This window comes from Coturnix japonica, chromosome 11, assembly GCF_001577835.2.
Source record: "Coturnix japonica isolate 7356 chromosome 11, Coturnix japonica 2.1, whole genome shotgun sequence".
Classification (NCBI taxonomy): Eukaryota; Metazoa; Chordata; class Aves; order Galliformes; family Phasianidae; genus Coturnix; species Coturnix japonica.
In genome coordinates, this window is record NC_029526.1 from 13,749,506 (window position 1) to 13,768,428 (window position 18,923).

Sequence of the window (18,923 nt, forward strand, 5' to 3'; positions counted from 1 at the left end):
GTGATATCGGCGGAACCAATCGGTTCCTCCCGGAGCGGCTTCGGGGAGAGGAGAGAGGCGGTGGGTGGGCAGCGCTCCGTCCTCTCAGCGCCTCCTCCCGCGGTGTCGGCGAGCGGGGACACCACACACACACACACACATACATACATACATACATACATACAACACACATACAACACATAGAGAAACACACGAACACACACACACAGAAAGCCGCCCCTCCTCACATACATACACACACACACGCTCGGGCACCCACGCACCCACCTACATGCACACGCGCACACGCCCCGGTTGGAAGGAAGGAGCCGCGGCCGATCGCCCCGCAGCCCCGCGCCGAGCTCCCACCGCCGCCTCCTTTTGTCTGCAGCCCCCGCCGGGATCCGGCCGTGGATGTGGCGCTGCGGGAGCAACGCGGGGCCCCGCCACGGGGCGGAGGGGGAAGTTTGAATTGGGGTTCTGATCGCTTCCCCTTTACAACCCGCTCCCTCTCCCTGCCCGGCGGGTCGTGTTGCTTCTCTTTTTATTATTATTATTTTTTTTGGTTTAATTTTTTAATTTTTTTATTATTTTTTTTTTCTCGATTTAAATTTCTGAGCCCGCCGCGTGGGGTCGGATCTCGTTTCTTTTTTTTTTTCCTCTCCCCGCCTCCGCCCGCCGCCATCCCCTCAGCCGCGATGGATCGTAGCGGCGGCGGCGGCGGCGGCTCCGGAGACCGCGGTCAACGCGCAGAGGACGGCAGAGCTCTCCCCGCTGAACCGCCGCCGGGCCCCGAGGGCACCCGCCCCGCAGCCGCCCCGTGTCGCCGGGCCCTGCTGCATTGCAACGGCATGAGATACAAACTGCTGCAGGAGGGGGACATCCAGGTGTGCGTCATCCGGCACCCCCGGACGTTTCTCAGCAAGATCCTCACCTCCAAGTTCCTACGGAGGTGGGAGCCGCACCATTTGACCCTGGCGGACAGCGCCGTCGCTTCGGCCACGGTGAGTTAGAACGGAGATTCGGGGTGAAAACGCGATTGCCCACGGCAATCAATGGGCCCGGGGCTCCGTGTCGGTGGGGATGGAGCCCCCGATTCGTGCTATGGCCCTTAGCGCAGCGTTACGCAGGTTCTGACCTGGGGCCGCTTCCATCGTGCCCCCCTCCTGCCTTTTTATTCTTTTCCTTCTTTATTTATTTTTTATTTTTTTTACACGCCTCGTTTTTTCTCAATGGTTTCCTTCTGGCCTTCCTATAGGACACTCGCGGTATCAATGTGCATTGGCTTTTGTGTGGGTTCGCAGGAAGGGTGAATGGAGATAGGCTTCATCTAGTGCAATAAGGATTTTTTCACGTCAATGAATGGTCCCTCTGCATCCCTCTGCAAATTACACATCCCTCATGCATTGCTTTGCAAACGCAGATCCCTTCTGCATCGCTCTGCAATCACAATTCCTTCTGCATCACCCTTACATACACTTCCCCTCCTGCATTGCACTTCAAACAGACGTTCCTTCTGCATCACCCTACAAACACGCGTCCTCCCGCACCTCCTTGCAAATAAATGTCCCTTCTGCATCGCCCTGTAGATGCACATCCTTCCTTCATCACCCTGTAAATACACATCCCTCCTGCCTGGCCCTGCAGACACGCTGTGCCATGCCCACAGTTAGGCCAGCTGCCTGTATTCACTATGGCTCCTCGTGCCATATTGACACCTCCATACAGCCTGCACCGTGCTGCTGAGGCTGTCTGCAAGGGAATGTGGTTCTCTGCTCTGTAGAAGTGCTGTGTGAAGGAGAAGGAAGCCTTGAGTGAGTGTTGCAGGAGGAAGGCCCCAAAAGATGCGGGCATGAGTAGTTCTTTGCAGTTCCTTGTTTTAAGGAGGTTCCGTTTACACTAGGGGAAGTTGGATATGGTGGGGACGGGGTGATTGCCCAGCAGCATCCCCAGCTGGTGGCTGTGTCTGAGCATCTGAGCAAAGAAGTGTGATGGTGCTCCAGCCACAGATCTCTGCGGTGTAGCAATACTTAGGCATGAAGTTGTGTTTGTGCAGGAGACGCCAAGCTCTGCTCGCTGGCACAGCTGCCACCCAAGAAATCATCCCCCAAAAAGATTTCTCAAGTCCTTCAGGGTGGTGCTTTAATTAATGCGATGGCATTGCTAATTGTTGTAGGCGAAGAAGGAGCGAGTAGATAGCAGAGCATTGCGTGTACCATCTCAGGCTCCATTTTGTTGAGCAGGGCTCTCTGTGCTTGGTGTTACGCCTTATCAATTCTATTTTTCCAGTGCTGGGTCTCTGAGTAAGCGCTGCGGTTCACAGGGATATCTGAGCTTTGATATTTGAAATGCTGTGTTTTATAGGAAGTAATTGAGGGAACTGGGGTGCGGTTTGTGTTCACTTGTTACCTGAACGTGTGCATGGTGTGCTCAGCAGGTGGCTTGGTTCCACGCTATCTCCATCTTCCTCTTTTTTGGAGATGGAAAGATGTGACTAAAGCAAAGCGTGTGGAAATGAGGGACAAGACATGGAAATGGGACAAAACGTGTGTTCCCCCTGCAGAAGTGGGGGATGGGCACAAGGCCAGAACCTCCCACAGCCCTTGGTAGATATCACGATTCAATTGATTTGGTCTTAGAGGGCTGAAGAAAAATATCCATCCCTTCCATTGATGCGAGCACAGAGAGCAGCTCTGATAACAAGGTCATTTTTACACATAGGGCTTTCCATAGCCGGGGTGTTTTATGAGCAGCTGCTAATTAATCTTCACATCGTCTCTCTCTGCAAATCCTCTGGCACGACGAGTTTTACTGCATTCCCTATAACATGAATAAAATCGAACAGGAAAATAACATCACTTTGTTTTGCATTTGAAAGCTAGAGCGGTGATGACACCTAAATCCAGATCTGGGAGGTGATGTCTGTGAGTACAGTGAATGGGTGGTTGGGTGATGCCAGGCGTTCTCAGTATCACCTGAAACGTGTGTTTGAATGGAGGTCTCCACGCAGCCTCCTACATGTCAGTGTTAGCTCAAGGGCTGTGGAGCTGCCTCTCGTTTGTGTATGGATTGTTCACTGCTGCTTTTTCTGGTGGATGCAATATATTCCCACATCTCAACATGAATATTGAGACTCTACCTACAGCTTTTTTGGCAAGAGGTGGCTACTTCCCAGCCTCGATTCAGCAGCGACTTGTTTTGTGCCTGACAAAATAGCATTCTTTAAAGGAAGCACCATGCAAGAATGCAGCGGAACAAATGTTTGGGACATCACATTTTAGCAAAGCATTGACAGGAGAAATGAATTTTCTTTACAAAACGTTTTTTTTCTGGTGTTATTACAAGTGTCTTTCAATTAAAATAAGCCCATGCTCATCTACAAGCAGCGCTGACAGTGGATTCTGAATTAGCGGAGGGTTCAGTTACATGGGAACAAATGAGTATGTGGAGTTGAGCAGTGTAGGTGCTGCTACTTGATGTGATTTACATTGTTTCCTTCAGGTTTCTCTTTACTCAAAGAACTGGTTACTTAAAGGCAGGACGGTTTCACCAGCAGCCTTCCATCCTGGCCAAGCTTTCATTCCTGTACTGTTTAAGGGTATTTCTCAGTGTAGGTCAATACAAATCTGCATTGCTTTCTTTTGTCTTGTGCTTTTCTTTTTAAGCCCAGTAGGAAATCTTGATACTTACAAACTTTACGTGCTTGCTTAGGGATGAATCTGACTTTCTTCTCCATGGGACGAATAACGTTTATTTTATAAACACTTCCCAAACCTAAAAGTGTTGCCCTTGCTAATTTTTTTTCCACAAAGATCTGTCCTTGCGCAGCTTGAAGGGCAACGATAATAAAAACAAAGGAATAAAATCCAATTGAATATTTCTTCAGTGCTTTTTTGTTGTTGTTGTTGTAGAAGAGCAAACTACTGCTATCTTCAGCAGCGACGTTAAAATTTAACGTTCACTGGTTTAAAGGTGGCAGGTGAAGCTGAACGTGTGATATCCTTCTGCCCCGTCCCTTTCACGCCTCTCTTCTGTTCTTTTCCATGCTTCTTCTTGTCCCGGCAGGGAAAGATGTTGAGAAAAGATGTTGAGGATGGTGGGTTTTAAGGTGCTGGATTAGCAGGAGGCCCTGAGGTGTGTTTGTATGTGCGGCAGACGAGGAAGGAATAAATAAGCAATTCGCTTTTGCTGGCTAGGGATGACCTCTCTAATTCCCAGCTGGGAAGATAAGACATAATTAAAACCATGAAGTTACTCATTAATGTCCCTCAAGGAGGTGGAAACTTTGGCTTTTCACACTCATTTCAGATTTCCAGGTTTCCCCTTGGCAGGTAAGTTCAGTGTCATGTTCAAAGCTGGTGGCAAACCTGAAAAGACTGGAGTGCCTCTTATATTATTTCCAGGGCAAAGATGATCTATGAGAACAATAGTTTATTGACACGAAACGTACTTGACACAAGAGCATGAGTTAGGGAGCTGCATTTAATGTTTTCTTCTAGAGAAAAGAACACACGCAATTAATATTCAATGAGGCAGGGCAGGATGATCTGTTTCAAATAGGAGAAGTGGAGTAGAAAATCGTCTTCTAATTGTTTTTTAAAATGCAATGATTTTGCTGCTGCCTGCGTTTCATTGTGCTGGTCCACGGCTTTCCTTCCTTCTGTTACAAAGAGAGAGCGAAAATTCCTATCAAGCCCGACTCATTGTTTACTTTAGTGCAGGTTCCCATTAGTTAGAAAAACACGCTTTTTGAAATTAAATTTCCCTTGAAAAACAATTAGCTCAAGTGGGAAGCATTGTGCACAACTCCCGAGTTTCAAAACAGTCTTATAAGGAGAATTCTTTTAAATCTTTCCTGGAAAGGGAATATCGACTATTATCCAGACTGAAAACAGAATGATAATGAATAAGGCAGGGTAAGAATAAAACAAGTAAATGGTCTGTTCTGTAAAGCAAGTGCTGATCTCAGTCATGAGCTATTAATGAGGCTCTGACTTAAAGTGAGCCTGATGGGCCTGCCGTCATTGTAGCAAATATGAGTGCATCAATAACCAAACAGTTTAAAATACTTCATTGCAATCCAGTATAACAATGGAACATTAATTAATATTCTAAGATAATATTTATCGTTGTTTTATACTGGTGGCCGTGTTTGTATTCAATAAGAAGTGGTAGCTGTAGGTTTGGGGTGTAGGTGCTTCTGCCCGATGAGGTTTACCCCGTTGCCATTGCATTGCATTAGCAAACCCCGTGTTTCTCTTGGTGACTTAATGGGGTCTGCTGTGAGAACTCAGTCTACAGCTGGGCATGAGAAAACCTAAAATGGCATTTCTTCAAAGCTGTTTAATGCCTATCAAACACACCTTTGAATGTATCGTTCCTACAGTGGTTAAAAAGCATATTTACATGTCAGTAGTGTTAAGGTTTGTGTTTAAATGTTATAGAACGTATATAAAACATGAAAACAGAAGCTACATTCATTCATAGAGTGAGAGCTCTTGAGGCTGTTGGTGTTAATACACAGCCAGTAAATTTTATGTGTTTAGGGGCATAAATAGAAGGGATACTCAGAAATACTTCTGCCTCACTTTTCTTTATGGCTGGGGAGCAAAGATGTGGTGCTCAGCACCGTGTGGGGTAATGCTGCACACTGGGGACCTCATCCTGCATCTGCAGGGACCAGCAGAGCTCAGCATCCCGCTGTGGGGCTGGGAGATCAGCTTTGCTTGTTTTGTGGTAGCCAGAGGTGGAAAGAGCCTGTGGGATCATCAGAGACTGGGAACGGTCCTTCTAGGAATGGATGTGCAAAGCACCAAAACAGCATGGAGTTTTGCAGAGGTCATAGGCTCAGCCAAGTGCCTGGTCTGTACCAGGCTCCCAAGAGACACTCAGGTTTGTGTTGTTAGAGGCTGAAGCCTTGGTCCCTGTCAAAGTCATGGGTAGAACTGTGTATATTGAGGGAGATTTCAGAGGAAAAAGGTGGCAGGCTTAGTACACAGGGAGGAGTGCTTCTTGGAACTGTTTAATTTACTGTACACTGTGTGTTTATACATCTGAGTTTCCTAAATAACAGGTGAGTTTTAACGTGATACAGTAAAATGGCTTCTCTCATTTCCTTGTGTCTTCTGTGTTAGTAAGCATAACTGGATGAATAGGATTTGCTCAACTTCCCACATAGGATTTATGGAAGACGTGATCTACCTCAAATAGTTCAAGTGTTTTGGATTCTTTAGAAGCAATTAGATTGTGGGTAGGCTGTGGCTTGTTTGTTAGTGTTTTGAGCATTGCCAGTTGCATTGGTTTTGTTCTGCGTCTGTATGTTTATAGATAAGTGTGCTTAGTTCCAGAAGCAATTGCATATCGGAAGATGATTGATACCTTAGTGTGTATAATCCATGTGGAGCACTACTGTACATGTATGCTCCCAGTAAAATAACCATTCCTTGGGGTCATGTCACAGAAATACTGTGAACTGGGTTGGGGAACACTTGCTCTATGGGAACACTTGCTCTATGGGAACTGTTGGGGATTTTCATGTCTTTCTATTTTTTAACTGGGCTGGGGAACTGATCTTTTTCAGTGCAGAGTTCCACTAAACTGCTGAGGAAGAAGAGGGGGAAACATGGCAGGCTGCGGTTGCTGCCAAAAACAATGTATTATTAAATCATTGTGTAAAATGTTCCTGTTTTGCACAATATTTAAGAATGCAGGGGCAATACCAGGAAAAGGAAAAGACAATTGAAAAGCATACATTATAACCGAGCACGTCAGTGGTGAGTGAAGTTTAGCTCTTGTGGTTGCAGAAAAAAACATGAAGTCAGAACCAGATGCTAAACTAAAAGGCCTTCACTTCATGGGCTTAAAAAGAAAAAAAAGAGAATTTAAAAATACCCTCCGTATATGGGAAAAGGGGGGTCCTGTGTCAAAGCTTGGGGACACTTGGAGTTACCAGAGCTGACTTTCCCATATTTACAGTCATTTCTTGACTTTGCCCTTGGGCTGTCTCATGACGGATGGGACAGAGCCATAGAGTGTGAAGTGCAAAAGCAGATGAGATGCCAGACAGCAGATTAAAGTGTGGAGTTTAAAGTGTGTCTAGTAGACATGTACCTGTTTTTAATGGAACATAAGAAGCACAAGAGGTTGTAAGTGACTCAGATCTGAACTGGAAGTATGCTCAGTGATGTACGTTCTTGTCATGCTCTGTTGACTTTGGTGGGGCAACGTGAGGAGGGGGATCAGCTCTCACTGCTTGTAACATCTGTAGTATGATGTAGGGTCCAGGCAGTGTGAGGGACTTAATGAAGTCCATGTGTGACTGTCACATTAAGCTGACTGGGCCAGTGTAGCTCTACAAAATGGAACCCCAGTTCTTTGGCTGATGGATCTGTAGGTGCTGAGCAACTGGAACTTGGGTGGATGGCTCTTTTACAGGAGACAGGCTTACTGCTGATACCTTTGTGAGATAGATCCGTATGGAAACTGCTGCTGTATGAGCCATTTCATGCCACCAACGCTGTCCTGGAGGGAAGCTGGTAACGTGACTCCCTTCTATGGGGAAAAAAATGTGGCTGAGGACATGAGGACTGCTCACTACAATCTAATAGCCCTGACAAGGACAGTAACTGAACACCTCCCTCAAGGTGTAGATCAGAGATTTGTTTTGGACCTTGCAAAGCTGGGGAAGAAAAACATGGAATCTGCTGCAGTGTGTTAACAATTAATTAGTAGGGTTGTGGTGCAATAAACATTGCCTGGAGAAAGGTGAATTTAAGACTTTTTTGAGAATTCATGATTATCTATATATATTTAAGCCTTGAAGTTGTGTCTGCAAGGTATAATTAGAAATGTTTTTTCTCTTATCCATCAGATATCCTCATTCTTGAAGTGTATGTGTATACAAGTAGGTATGCAGATATTCTGGATCAGGTTTCTAGTGATGTCAACCCAAATATAAGGCAAGAATTTTGCCAACAAAGAAGTCATCTCATACTTTATTTGTTTATAAGCATATAAATTAGCTAAATGCATGTGCAGGATGGTTTGAAAGATACTCTTTGTTTGCCTAAAAACTGCTTGAAGTTACCCATGGTGTGTTCCCAACAATACATTTGGAATGATACGGAGCAGAATTTTCTCAGCACTGAAGCTGTGATTTTGCTGTGTTTTGGAAGGCACAGTGCCTTTCCTCCCAGCCTATTTCTGTTTTGGCTATTTAAATATAAGCTTTGGAGGTCACCAGGTGTCTCTTACCAGTCTGGTTCCTGTTGTAATGGGGTTCTGTTGCACCACAAAGGTTTTTGTTTGCTGCTTTAACAGAGTCTGTATTGTGAGCAGGCTGTGTTCTTGCTTTATCTGTACAAGCACCTAAAATAAGACTAGAATGACTTTGTTATCCATTTTCGGGCATGGACATTAATGGTGAAGTAGAAACTGCTATTAAAAAAAAAAAAAGAAAGCACTTCTTTGGATATTGCCCAATGAAATCCAAATCTTCAATCAAAATACGAAGGGTGTGTAAGTTTTCTTTCCCCAAAATATGAATGTTTGACTATCTGTGAACAACGAAAATAAAAAGTAAGGCTTATTTTTGGCCTTTGAAACAATCAGAATATATGATTTTTGGATGTGGTGTAACACTTCAATTCTGCAGATCCTTGCATTTTGGCTTTGCTGTGATTGAATTGTCTCAAAAGGTGTTCTGGTCAATGGGGAAAACAAAGAGTCAAAGATGACACTTCTCAGACATGTCTGCTGCTATCATGCTTATCCTGCAGCTCCTTTGGAGAGGTCCACCTATGGTTGGTCCTGTAGCATCCAAGGTGGGACAACAGGAAAACTGTGGCACCTCCTGCCAGCTTTGACTCAAGAGCCTTGACGTAATGTTTATGATAAATCGGGTGGGGTAGGAACAGCAATGAGGAGTCTTTGGCCACAAGGCCACGTTGTCTTTTCTGATGCTGAAGCCACTCATATTCTTAATGGTTGTAAATGTCATAAAAAAATCAATGGAGGTGAGGGAGAGTGACACCAGAATGTGGCCTACAGGGCTGTGCTTTTCTTAGTGCCTTTCAGGTTTCCTGCAGAGAAAGTACCTGCTGGGGAGCCAGCAGCAATCAGTTCAAGGCTCTTGCTGTGTGTGTGCTTCAGACATTATTGTAGTAGTCTCTTCTGGCAACCTTTTACTTTAGGGGATATTAAGGTTGATTTCAGAAGAGTAAAGAGTAAGTCAGGGAAGCCTCAATTACGCTGATGTTTTTATCATGAGAGTGATCTTGCAAAGTTGCCACAGAATCAGTGTTGTGATCTGTTTGTGACAATGATCAACAGTTTGCCCTCCTGCTCATGCCTAGCATTTAATACACAAACATCCTGAGGTTGAGCTCTTATATCTGGGAGTTGTTTGAGTAGAATATGATTGCGGAGGCATCTCAAAATGTGTTTCCATCTACCATGCTGTAAGCTGGCAACAGATAGGAAACTGAAAGTAGAAAGTTGTGTGGCCTCTTACCTACTGGGTCTATGCACTGGGCTCAGATGGTGCAAACTGATGCAAGTCCGTAGGCTTTTCCCCTCGAGCTGGGGTCTGTTATTCCAGCTGGGGATCTGAGCATTGAGTTGTTCCTGGCAGCTTGGAGGGACTGCTGGACAAGGAAGGCTTTCTTTGCCCTGGTTGTTACGATGCCAAAGCAGGCATTGGTTGTTGGTGACAGAGAGCTGCGAGTGTGTGGCTCCTTAGGATGCTCCATGCCCAGGATGCCCCAATGGTGTCCTGCTATCTGAGCATTCCTTCAGTGTCCCAGCTCTGAGAGACAGTGGGAGGAGGGAACTGACTTTCAAGAACAGCAGCATTTGCTTTTGCAGCAGATTTCCATCTGTTTCGATGGACTTTATTGAAGGAACTCCACCACTGTCTTTGCTGTAGTGCTCAATAGCCAAATGTCTGTATTTTGGGTACGAACTGACTGTTGATGGCTTTTGGAAGATGTAGCAAGTACAGTGTTCCTTATCTGAGAACAACATAGACCAGGGAGGGCTATTTGTATGTCTGGGGAAAGAGAAAGAAGCATCGTGTTACAGACAGAATTCTGTCATTGTTTAAACCAGAAGAAAATCCACGCGGTTGCTGTGAACTGCTGCCTTTAGTGAAGATGTTATGGTGGAATAACAGGATTGAAAAAGGAGCTGCAGCTCATTTATTTTCAGTGCAGGCGGACTGATGTTTCTTCACATCCTTCTTACAAAAGGGCCAGCTGCTCCAGCTGTGTACTAAGGGCTCCACGGACAATTCCTAGTCCTTTCTGTTTCGAAACACAAGCGGGATATTTTCCTTCCCAGTGTGTGGAACTGAGGAGCACTGATGAAAGACGTTATAAAAGAATAAATTGCTAGTCATTACTTTGTTTAGTTCTTCTTTCAGCTCTTTGTTGTTATCTCAGATCCATCTTTTTTTGTCCCTGCTATTGAATGACTTTTGAGGAAAGTTTTAACATTTTTAGTGAAAGACCCTCTGATGTCTATAGGCACAGAAGGGGCTCTTTTTCCTCTCCCAAGGCACAAGAGGCTTGAGTGGAGCCCTGGTGCTGAAAATCACTTCTACTTTGCACCAAAATGATGTGGACGTTGAAAAGAACATATGCTGGCACAGAACTTTGATACTGAAGGTGAAAGTACGGACACAGTCAGCATGTCTGGTCGGACTGAAAATACATTTTCTAAGGTTGGGTAATTAATCTTTTGTGATTGCAGTGAATGAAGCAGGAAATAATGCTGGAAAAGCTTGAAATGAGGAGCAGTGTGCAGGACCAGACATGCACTTTGGTATTAAATATTGACATACCCCTTCTAGGTAACCGCTTTTCCTCTGGAACCCAGCATTTGTCTGAAGACCATAATGGCTTCTTGTCACACGTCTATGGAGAGCAAGTTACTGGCATTTAGAAATATTCCTAATGTCTTCTAATGCTAACGTATGCTTCTTTCAGTGCTACGTCACTGCCTCCCTTGAAATTAATCTCGTCTGATTTATTGCAAGTTATTTCGAATGTCCCCAGTGACTCGGATTGACTAATGTACTTTAAATCTCGGGAAATCAAATCTGCCGTGGGAGTTGACCATGTATGAAGCTGCTTGCTCATGGAGATGGATGACATGGGAAAACACCGAGCCCTTCCTGGTGCTCTCCTGAATAGGGTCATCCTCTGTTGGTTTGAACCCGAGCTTTTTCTAGGACAAGGCCTGGGCTGGTGGGTTTCATACCCAGGCTGAGCTGGGATTGGGACAGTGCTAGCTCTTGTGTAATACCTGTACATTTGCTATGTCCAAGTGGGTTGAAGGTGGAAGAGAATGCAAGGAAAGGTTGATGTGAAGAGGCTTGAAGTAGGGCTGTGATCTGTGCACTCCTGCTGAGAAGCCTCCGAGGTGGTGGCTTTGCCTGGCTGTGGTGGTGGTTGTGACTCACCGTGTGGGGCTGAAGTCCATAGCCCAACTCCTTCCCCTGCTGCACAGCCTGCAGTCTGTGAGGCTCCTACTGTCTGCCAGCCCTTCTGAATGCTGCTGGAAAAATGATGGAAACACTTAAATGTAGTGGATTATGCATTTCCTAGTGCCTCTTCACTTATCGTGCTCACTCCGACTGAGATAAAGATGCAGTGTTGTGTTACATTATCTAGCTTTAACGTCAAGCGTTTGGGAGGTTGTGTCTCTTTACTTGTCAGACTTTCTTAGCAGAAATAGGAAAAATAAAGCACCCTGTGCATCTTCCTGCCTGTACAGCGTGTACCTGCAGATCTTATGAGAGCTTCTGTCTTGAGACCCTTGTGTCTGCTCTGAGGCTCTTGCTGTGCTCAGATTTCATGTTGCCAGATTTTTTTTGCATTGGTAAGAAAATCCTGTACAAACAATGCTCTGCTGTTTCCAAACACTGCAAAGTTTTCCCCTTTGCTTCCTGTTTTTGTAGCGTGTTTGTGAGAAGACCTTGTCTTTGCATTGGAGTTAACATTAATGTAGATGCATTCAGCGTTAGCTACTGTGTTCCAGCACGCGGGGGCCCGAGCTTCTCTTCAGCAAATGTTATTACTCTTTGTTAATGGTAAGACTGGATTAAGAAAGATTCATGCATGTAAAAGTGAAAGCACAGGCAGTGTTAAGTTGTGCAGTCATGAGCTTGTTATTTTCCCCTCCCCCCGAGCGTGCAAGCCAGTTAGTAACCTAGTGATCTATACATGAGGCTTTAATTGGATGTATGCCCAGAGTGCAGATTAATATGGAAAAGCTATAAAGGCATGGGTTCACAAACTTTATTTGACCACATGAGGACCGTCTGCCTGATCCCATGTGGAATGTGCGAGGGATTCTCAAAACAAAGAAATACCTTCATGTACTTGGGCAGAGCTGCATGCGAACCACAGGGTACGGTGGTGATGTCTTGATGTGGAAGTGAATAGGCTGTTGATGAAATAGCGCTTCATCAGCACAGTATTCACTGTGTGCTTCATGCTTTAAACAGGCCAGAGGTGCATCTGGGACCTCGGGACCTCTGTGTCGCTTACCTGCCTTCGCTTTTCAAATTGCTGACGTTTTCTTTTTATGATTGGATATAATCTTGGCCTCCTTTGGAGGCGAGGGGGAGAATCTCCCTGCAGTGAAGCGAAAGCAAGCAGATGTCTTGACTGCAGCTGGCTGGAGATGAATCATTTTGTGTAAACTTGCCTGGAGAACATGATCTTTTTCCTCTGTAAACCTACGCTCCAGAGGGAAGGGAGAATCCTCATTAGTCAGTGACACCCTCCTGGCCTAAAATTCCAGTGATTCTAGTTTGCAGATCACATGCGCAGACTACCAGCTGTATTCAGCGAAGACTTTCTTCAAGTCGTAACACAGATTTTCTGCCTCTTCTGGCAAAAATACTTCTAGGTGAGAATTATGGTATCCTTATGTGTGTGAAAGCGGTGACAGTCCACCTCTGTGACTCCTAGAGCAGTTCAGTAATGAAGAAGCCTGTTTTAAACTGGCATAGCATTGCAGTGAGGAGTTGAGTTGCGTGGGAGAGCCCTGACGTGTGAGTAGCTGATGTTCTGCCCTTCTGTGTGACTGATCAGTAAGATGCATATCGCATATCTCAAAGCTCGCTTCCTCCCTTTTTCCATTTCCCCACGACTTTATGGAAAGGACTGACGTGTTCAGAAACAGCAGCAGTGCCCAGGGTCTCGCTGCAGGATGGTGCTGAGCTTGACTGTGCGTTGGACTCTCAGGATGAATTGGTGATGCTGTCTTCTTCAGCCTTTGCTGTTCCATTTCTCCTTCATCTTAGGATTCATTCTATTCCCTATTCCTGGGCCAGGACAGCTTTGCTGCTGGTTTGAAATGCAGCTGGGTGCTGGGGGTGTGCTGCTCACAGGCCTCCTGCCGTTCAGGAGCCACAGGTTATCTCAGTACTGTTTGTTATTCTCTTTGCCATACTCCCATGCGAAGGACGACACGCTGTTCAGTTGCTCCCTGAAGAAGGTGGGATGGGAGCATTATCTCCTGCTGCGTAAGCCCTAATCAACACAAGGAGTGGAGAGCTGGAGATAACTGTGCTCAAATAGTTGCAGAAAATAAAGTAGCCCTACTTAATGTTGTGTGCAAGTAGTTTCAGCCTTTGATTCCAGCCACTGCCTGACCAACAAAGATTGGGAAGAGTCCTTTGCACTCTGCCCACAGCGAGAGTGTGGGAATTGATCTGATTCATTCTCAGGGACACGGTGGTGGGAATGAGGTGCTGCCGTGGTTGCAGATAATTCCCTGGGAGGCTCCGTTATGCATAACACATTAATTGAAGAGACTCATGAGTTGCCTGATGTCACATCACTTTGTTTCCTCACCCATATAGGTAAAAATGGCTTTGTGTGAGTCTTAAGTTATGTAAAAAGTTCTGTATATTGTCCTCCAAGTGGTTCCATGCTGAACCTGTTGCTTTGCAGCCTGAGTTGTTTCTTGCTGTGCTGCCAGCTAGAAGGGCAGAGGCAGCAGCAGCACAAAGACATGCACTTCTGAGTGGAGATGAGGAGGGAACTGTTTGCTGCTGGTTGCTTCAGTGATGAGCATCAGAAGGTTGGGTGCTTCCTGTTTATAGCCGATAAACATCTGTGACGATTGCACTGGTCTCACAAGTGACATATCTCTATATTCATGTGAGCCTATGTGGCACAGGATACCCATACAGAGTGTGGTCCTTGCCTGTTCTGGGGTGGATAGCAGCATATGTATCACTGGGTAACGCGTTCCTGTAGGTAGTAACGTGTCCCTAGCAGGCAGATCTGACACGTTGTGTAGGCAGCAGAAAACAAACAGTGCAGCCCAGCGCTTGCAGATTTACACTGGAGAAGGGGGGAAGTGGTACATGTTTACAGCCATCAGCCTAGAAAGTGAATCAAAGACTGAGTTTCCGTATGGTGGCTGAGTTTTCCAAGTGTGTTGCTCTGAAGCTGATGACATCTTTTGACTGTTGATCTGATTCTTGACCAAGAGGAGCTGGCTGAGCAGGATATGCCTTTTTTTGTCAGCTATGTGCTTTGAGGCAATGGGAGAACCAGAACATTAGAGCTGGACTCAGACACTAGATGCTTGCTGGCATCTAATTCCACCAGGAGCTCACGGTGGTTTTGGTTGTGTGTCTCAACACTGCGCTTACCAGGAACAGCTGTAACACCCTAGCTACATTCTTTGTGGCATGCTGCTTAAGTAATGAGGAGTACCTTTCAGATCCACTAATAAATGAGTTTTCCTTCATCTATGCCTTTTGGAACATTTCAGTGCTTTCCCTGGCAGTGTATCGCTGCTCTGAATCGTGTGTGGAAAAATAGCTGAGGCAAATTAAACAGAATGACTTGTGAGTAAAAGATGAAGTCAAAACATTGTCAAGACAGAGATCATGGAGGTGATGGCTACGGTCTGTGTGTGACTGGGAAATGCTTAATAATGCCAGGAGGAAAAAGCTGACCGTTGTAGACAAAGTTGTGCTTGAGGTTCCTGTGAGTTTCCAAAACCCTTCTTTATTCCTGTGATTTATTATTTCTATGGTCACGTGGCACATTGTGAACACAAAGAGGCTTAGTGGATGGTCCAGTGAGTTCCCAAGTGCAGCAGAGCCAGCATTAGGACCAGGTCTAAAAAAATAAAGGTGGAGAGAGTGGGAATTGAAAGAAATAAATGTATTTTTCTGGCATTATTTGTGGGTTGGAACATCAACAACCTGGGAGTCTGTTGTGTTTTTAGTCATAGCATCCTTCTCTTTGTTCGGAATCACCAGGAGTGATTTGGTGTTCATACCCTACTAGTAAAAGCAATTATAACTACTTACAATTAATGTGTTCTGTAAGCTGATTTGAGAGGATGGAATAACAAGTCCAGTGTGAATTCTGCATCGACTGGCAGCGTGTGTCAGAGAAAAGAGCTGCTTTATTTATCTGATGCTGAATTGCTTAAATGTGTGGACTTAAAGTGCTGTAAGAAAGTGTATCTTCTTGGGAGTTGAAGCCTGGATCTTCACTGAAAATTTGGCATGATATTCTATCATGTGTGCATCAGGTTATGAAATCTTCATTTCATATCATGCTCTCATTTTTGCCCTGGTGATTTTAGTCGGGGTTTCATCAGAAGGAGGATAAACCATCGGCCACAGCTGCCTATGCTGAAATAACCTTCCTGGGCCTCTCTTTTTCTCTCTCCCCAGTTAGGGAGCTTTAGTGTAAAAACAAAACCACCAGATTGAGATCCAGCAAATGAAAGAGTGATGGTTTTTAAGAGCAGGCATTTGGTTTTGAGTTTTTGTTGTTCTTGATGGCAAGAAAACAGTACTTGTACAGTTCCTTATCAGTAGTTAATCCACAGCAAAGCTTTGAAACACAAACAAAAAAAAAGCTGTTTGGATTCATTTTTGCAAAAAGGGATTTATTTTTATTTTTGGCAGACTTGGTTGGTTCATTCTCTCATGGGTTGGTCATCTCTGAACTGCCTCTTTGGGATGGATGTGTCTGCTTTCTTCAGTCAAGAATGAGGATGATATTGCCTTCAATTCATTTAATTTGTGTTTTGCTTTTCCTTTTTGAGAGCACTCCTCCTTGCTTTGGGATCTTAGAAAAGGCCTCTTCCTCTGTGGGGAGAGGAGCCTTTGGTGCTGAGCTGATGTTGTGGGCATTGCAGCCGGGATGACTGGAGATGGTGGAGCAGGAGAGAGCAGCCTTGGGAACAATGGAGAGGCTGTAAAAAGCTGTTAGATTTGTGCCAAGCTGCTCCTTTTTTTTATTTTTTTGGTTGTCATAGAAATGTGCCAGTCCGTGTCTCTCACAGATGAGCTCACTAAATGAATGGCTGTGCAGGATGAGTCTGGTTTCAATGAAGATGTTTATACTTGAGGGACACAGATGGACTTAAACCACAGCCCAGAATCTAAACACCCCTGAGCTCTTGGGGGAGGGGAGCGATCGGAAATGAAATCTGGGTTTCAGAGCTCGGGCCTGCATCTGTCTTCCTCAGTTTGGCTTTTTTGCTTTCCCAGCATAACTCAAAAAGGAATATTGTCTGCAATAAGGATGTCTTGATGGATGGTGGATGGGGGAGATGATTTTCTTGTGGGCCCAGCTCCTTTGGGTTGGAAGAACTTCACCTCCTGGGTCTGTTGGCAGGAGACTGGTTGGATGCTCTTGTGTGCAATCTTTAGCAGGTATCTGCTTGGTCAAATCTGTACTCCTAGAGCTCTTTGTCTTTTGAAGTAAAATCTTTTGAACGAGAGCTGACAGTTTTAGCTCCTGCACCACGTGTAAAGTGCTCTGATGAGGTCAGGAGGAAGTTTGCATTTAAATTTCACTGTCGCAAATGACTGCAAATGGTAGAAGCAGCATCAGACCTACAAAGGACTACAGAATTTTTAGACGACACAGCTAACAGTGTTCAGTGGGATGTGTCACCGAGTGATGAACAAATGTAATGCCGTCACCACGGGGTGCTGTGTTGGATGGGGTGCTGCTCTGTGTAGGCAAAAATGTCTTTTGCAGGATTTAGTCTCCGTGCTGCTTGCGTATGAGCATAATTCTGTGATTTATCCTTACTTCCAAGAAGCCCATTAATTCTTGATTTTAATCTACATTTGGTATCATAAGAATGCCTCAAAGGAGGTTAGGTGTAAATTGACAATAGCTGCAGTATCTCCAGGGTTTCCAGGTATCCCAGTGATCTGTTTATCTGGCTGCCTTGCTTTCCTTGCTTTTCTATTCCTGGAGCCGGGCTGCCGGAAATGATGCACACAGCTGAATGCAGTGTAGCCCTCGCTGTGCCAAGGCTTGTGCTTGGAAGAATGGGAGACTCTGTCCTATTAATTGGTATAAACAATCAAAGAGTATGGAGCAAAATAAATGCTGGCTAGCTAAAAAAATATACCCCCGACAAGAGGCAGGTAGTATTGAAACCACCCCAGCAGGAGCTTTGACAGTGGGAGAGTCCTTGAAGGATTTTGCACTCAAATCTGGTGTGAGCTGCCATGCAGCGGGGTGGGGAGCTACAGGTGTGCACAGCTGCGTTGTGGTGCATAAACCCAAGCAGCTGATTTATGCAAGGTAACGAAAAGGGCCGGAATGACAGCATCCGCTTTTGCAGTCTGTGGAGCTGTATTTAGGGAGCTCGAAAACGATCAGTGCCACTCCTGCCAAACGCATGCAATTGAGGCGGGAATAGGGAAAGAATCACTCTGCAATGAGATTTGTCATTTATATCCTAGAACCGTGACTGGTATTTCAGCCAGAAGGGAGCCTTTCTGCTAATACCGCTGTTCTTGGTGTTTTCTGGATAGGCCAAACACCGTTCTCAGAGGAAGAATAGCAATGAGCAGAGGCCACGCTTTGCAGCACGCTTGCTATCCTGGCAGCAGAAGCTTGCAGTGGTGCATTATTAGTGGAAATTACCACTTTCACTGCAGGATTTCATCTGAGATCATTACAACCTTGTTTTTAGTTTTGGTAATTGGCTTAGGTCGCCCTTCTTGGGGGAGGGGAGGCTTTGAGGGTTTTGTTGGTTTTATTTTTTAACTTTTAATTTGAAACAGTTTTAGCATTTGGATTGTTTGAAACAAAAACAAGAGAAGTCCCAACACGAAGAGAATATTTTTAAAGGTCTTTATGGCTCTAAGTTCCTAACGCAGTCCAGATGTCTCCTATCTCTGCTCTTTCTGTAGTGTTTTCTGGCTCGGTGTCATTGCGTGCTGAACTTGGTCCAAGCTGCGTGCCAAGTTCTGAAATAAAGTAAATCAGTGAATTGTTCTTGGACGTTTCTCCTTAATCCAAACCAACCCAAATCAAACTTTAGCTCTGACCTCAGGACTGCACATTCAAATATTTTCCTTTGCCTCCTCAGTTTCAAAGTAGCAAAAGCAGGAGATTACCACTTTGCAATATTTAAACAGACGGCTCGTGTGACATCCGTGCAGCTGAAGCAACTGCGTTACTTGGGACCCGGTGCCTCTTAAACACCAGTTGATGTTTGCCAGCGCTGTGATTCTTCGCTGTGATTCCCATTGTTGGGTCAGGATGCACTCGATGGCCACAGTGGAAAAGCATTTCTTCGGAGGCATGCATCATGTCAACAGATAGTAACCAAAGGAACTGTTTTGCAGTGCTCTTCCTTGTGAATGTCTTAGAAATTATTAATAGGAAAAGAAACATCAGAAGTGAGTTTTAAGATAACTGACTGCCATTTATCTTCCCTTATGCAAGCAAGCATCTCCACTGTAATTAAGCACCCTGCTGAAGTTGGCCTGTCATGCACATAAGCTGAATTGGTCACCTATTGTTGTTCTAGTGATTACAAGGCAGCTTGTGCAGAGAGAAAGTAATGGGCAGTAATGTTATCTTTAACAGCGGTACAGTTGCTGGGCATGAGGAGATTAAACTATGTGACACATTTGTGGCAGA

General features: G+C 45.1%; 1 protein-coding gene across 1 annotated transcript in view; it reads left to right on the forward strand.

Moving 5' to 3' along the window:
- The first annotated feature begins 28 nt into the window (after positions 1-28).
- The window catches only part of CMIP (c-Maf inducing protein), a 115,206-nt gene continuing 96,311 nt past the window's right edge, over positions 29-18,923 (forward strand). Inside the window, exon 1 of the mRNA XM_015874155.2 lies at positions 29-983. Within this exon, the coding sequence (XP_015729641.1) occupies positions 678-983 (306 nt within the window). The 5' untranslated portion in view covers positions 29-677. The remainder of the gene's footprint in view (positions 984-18,923) is intronic.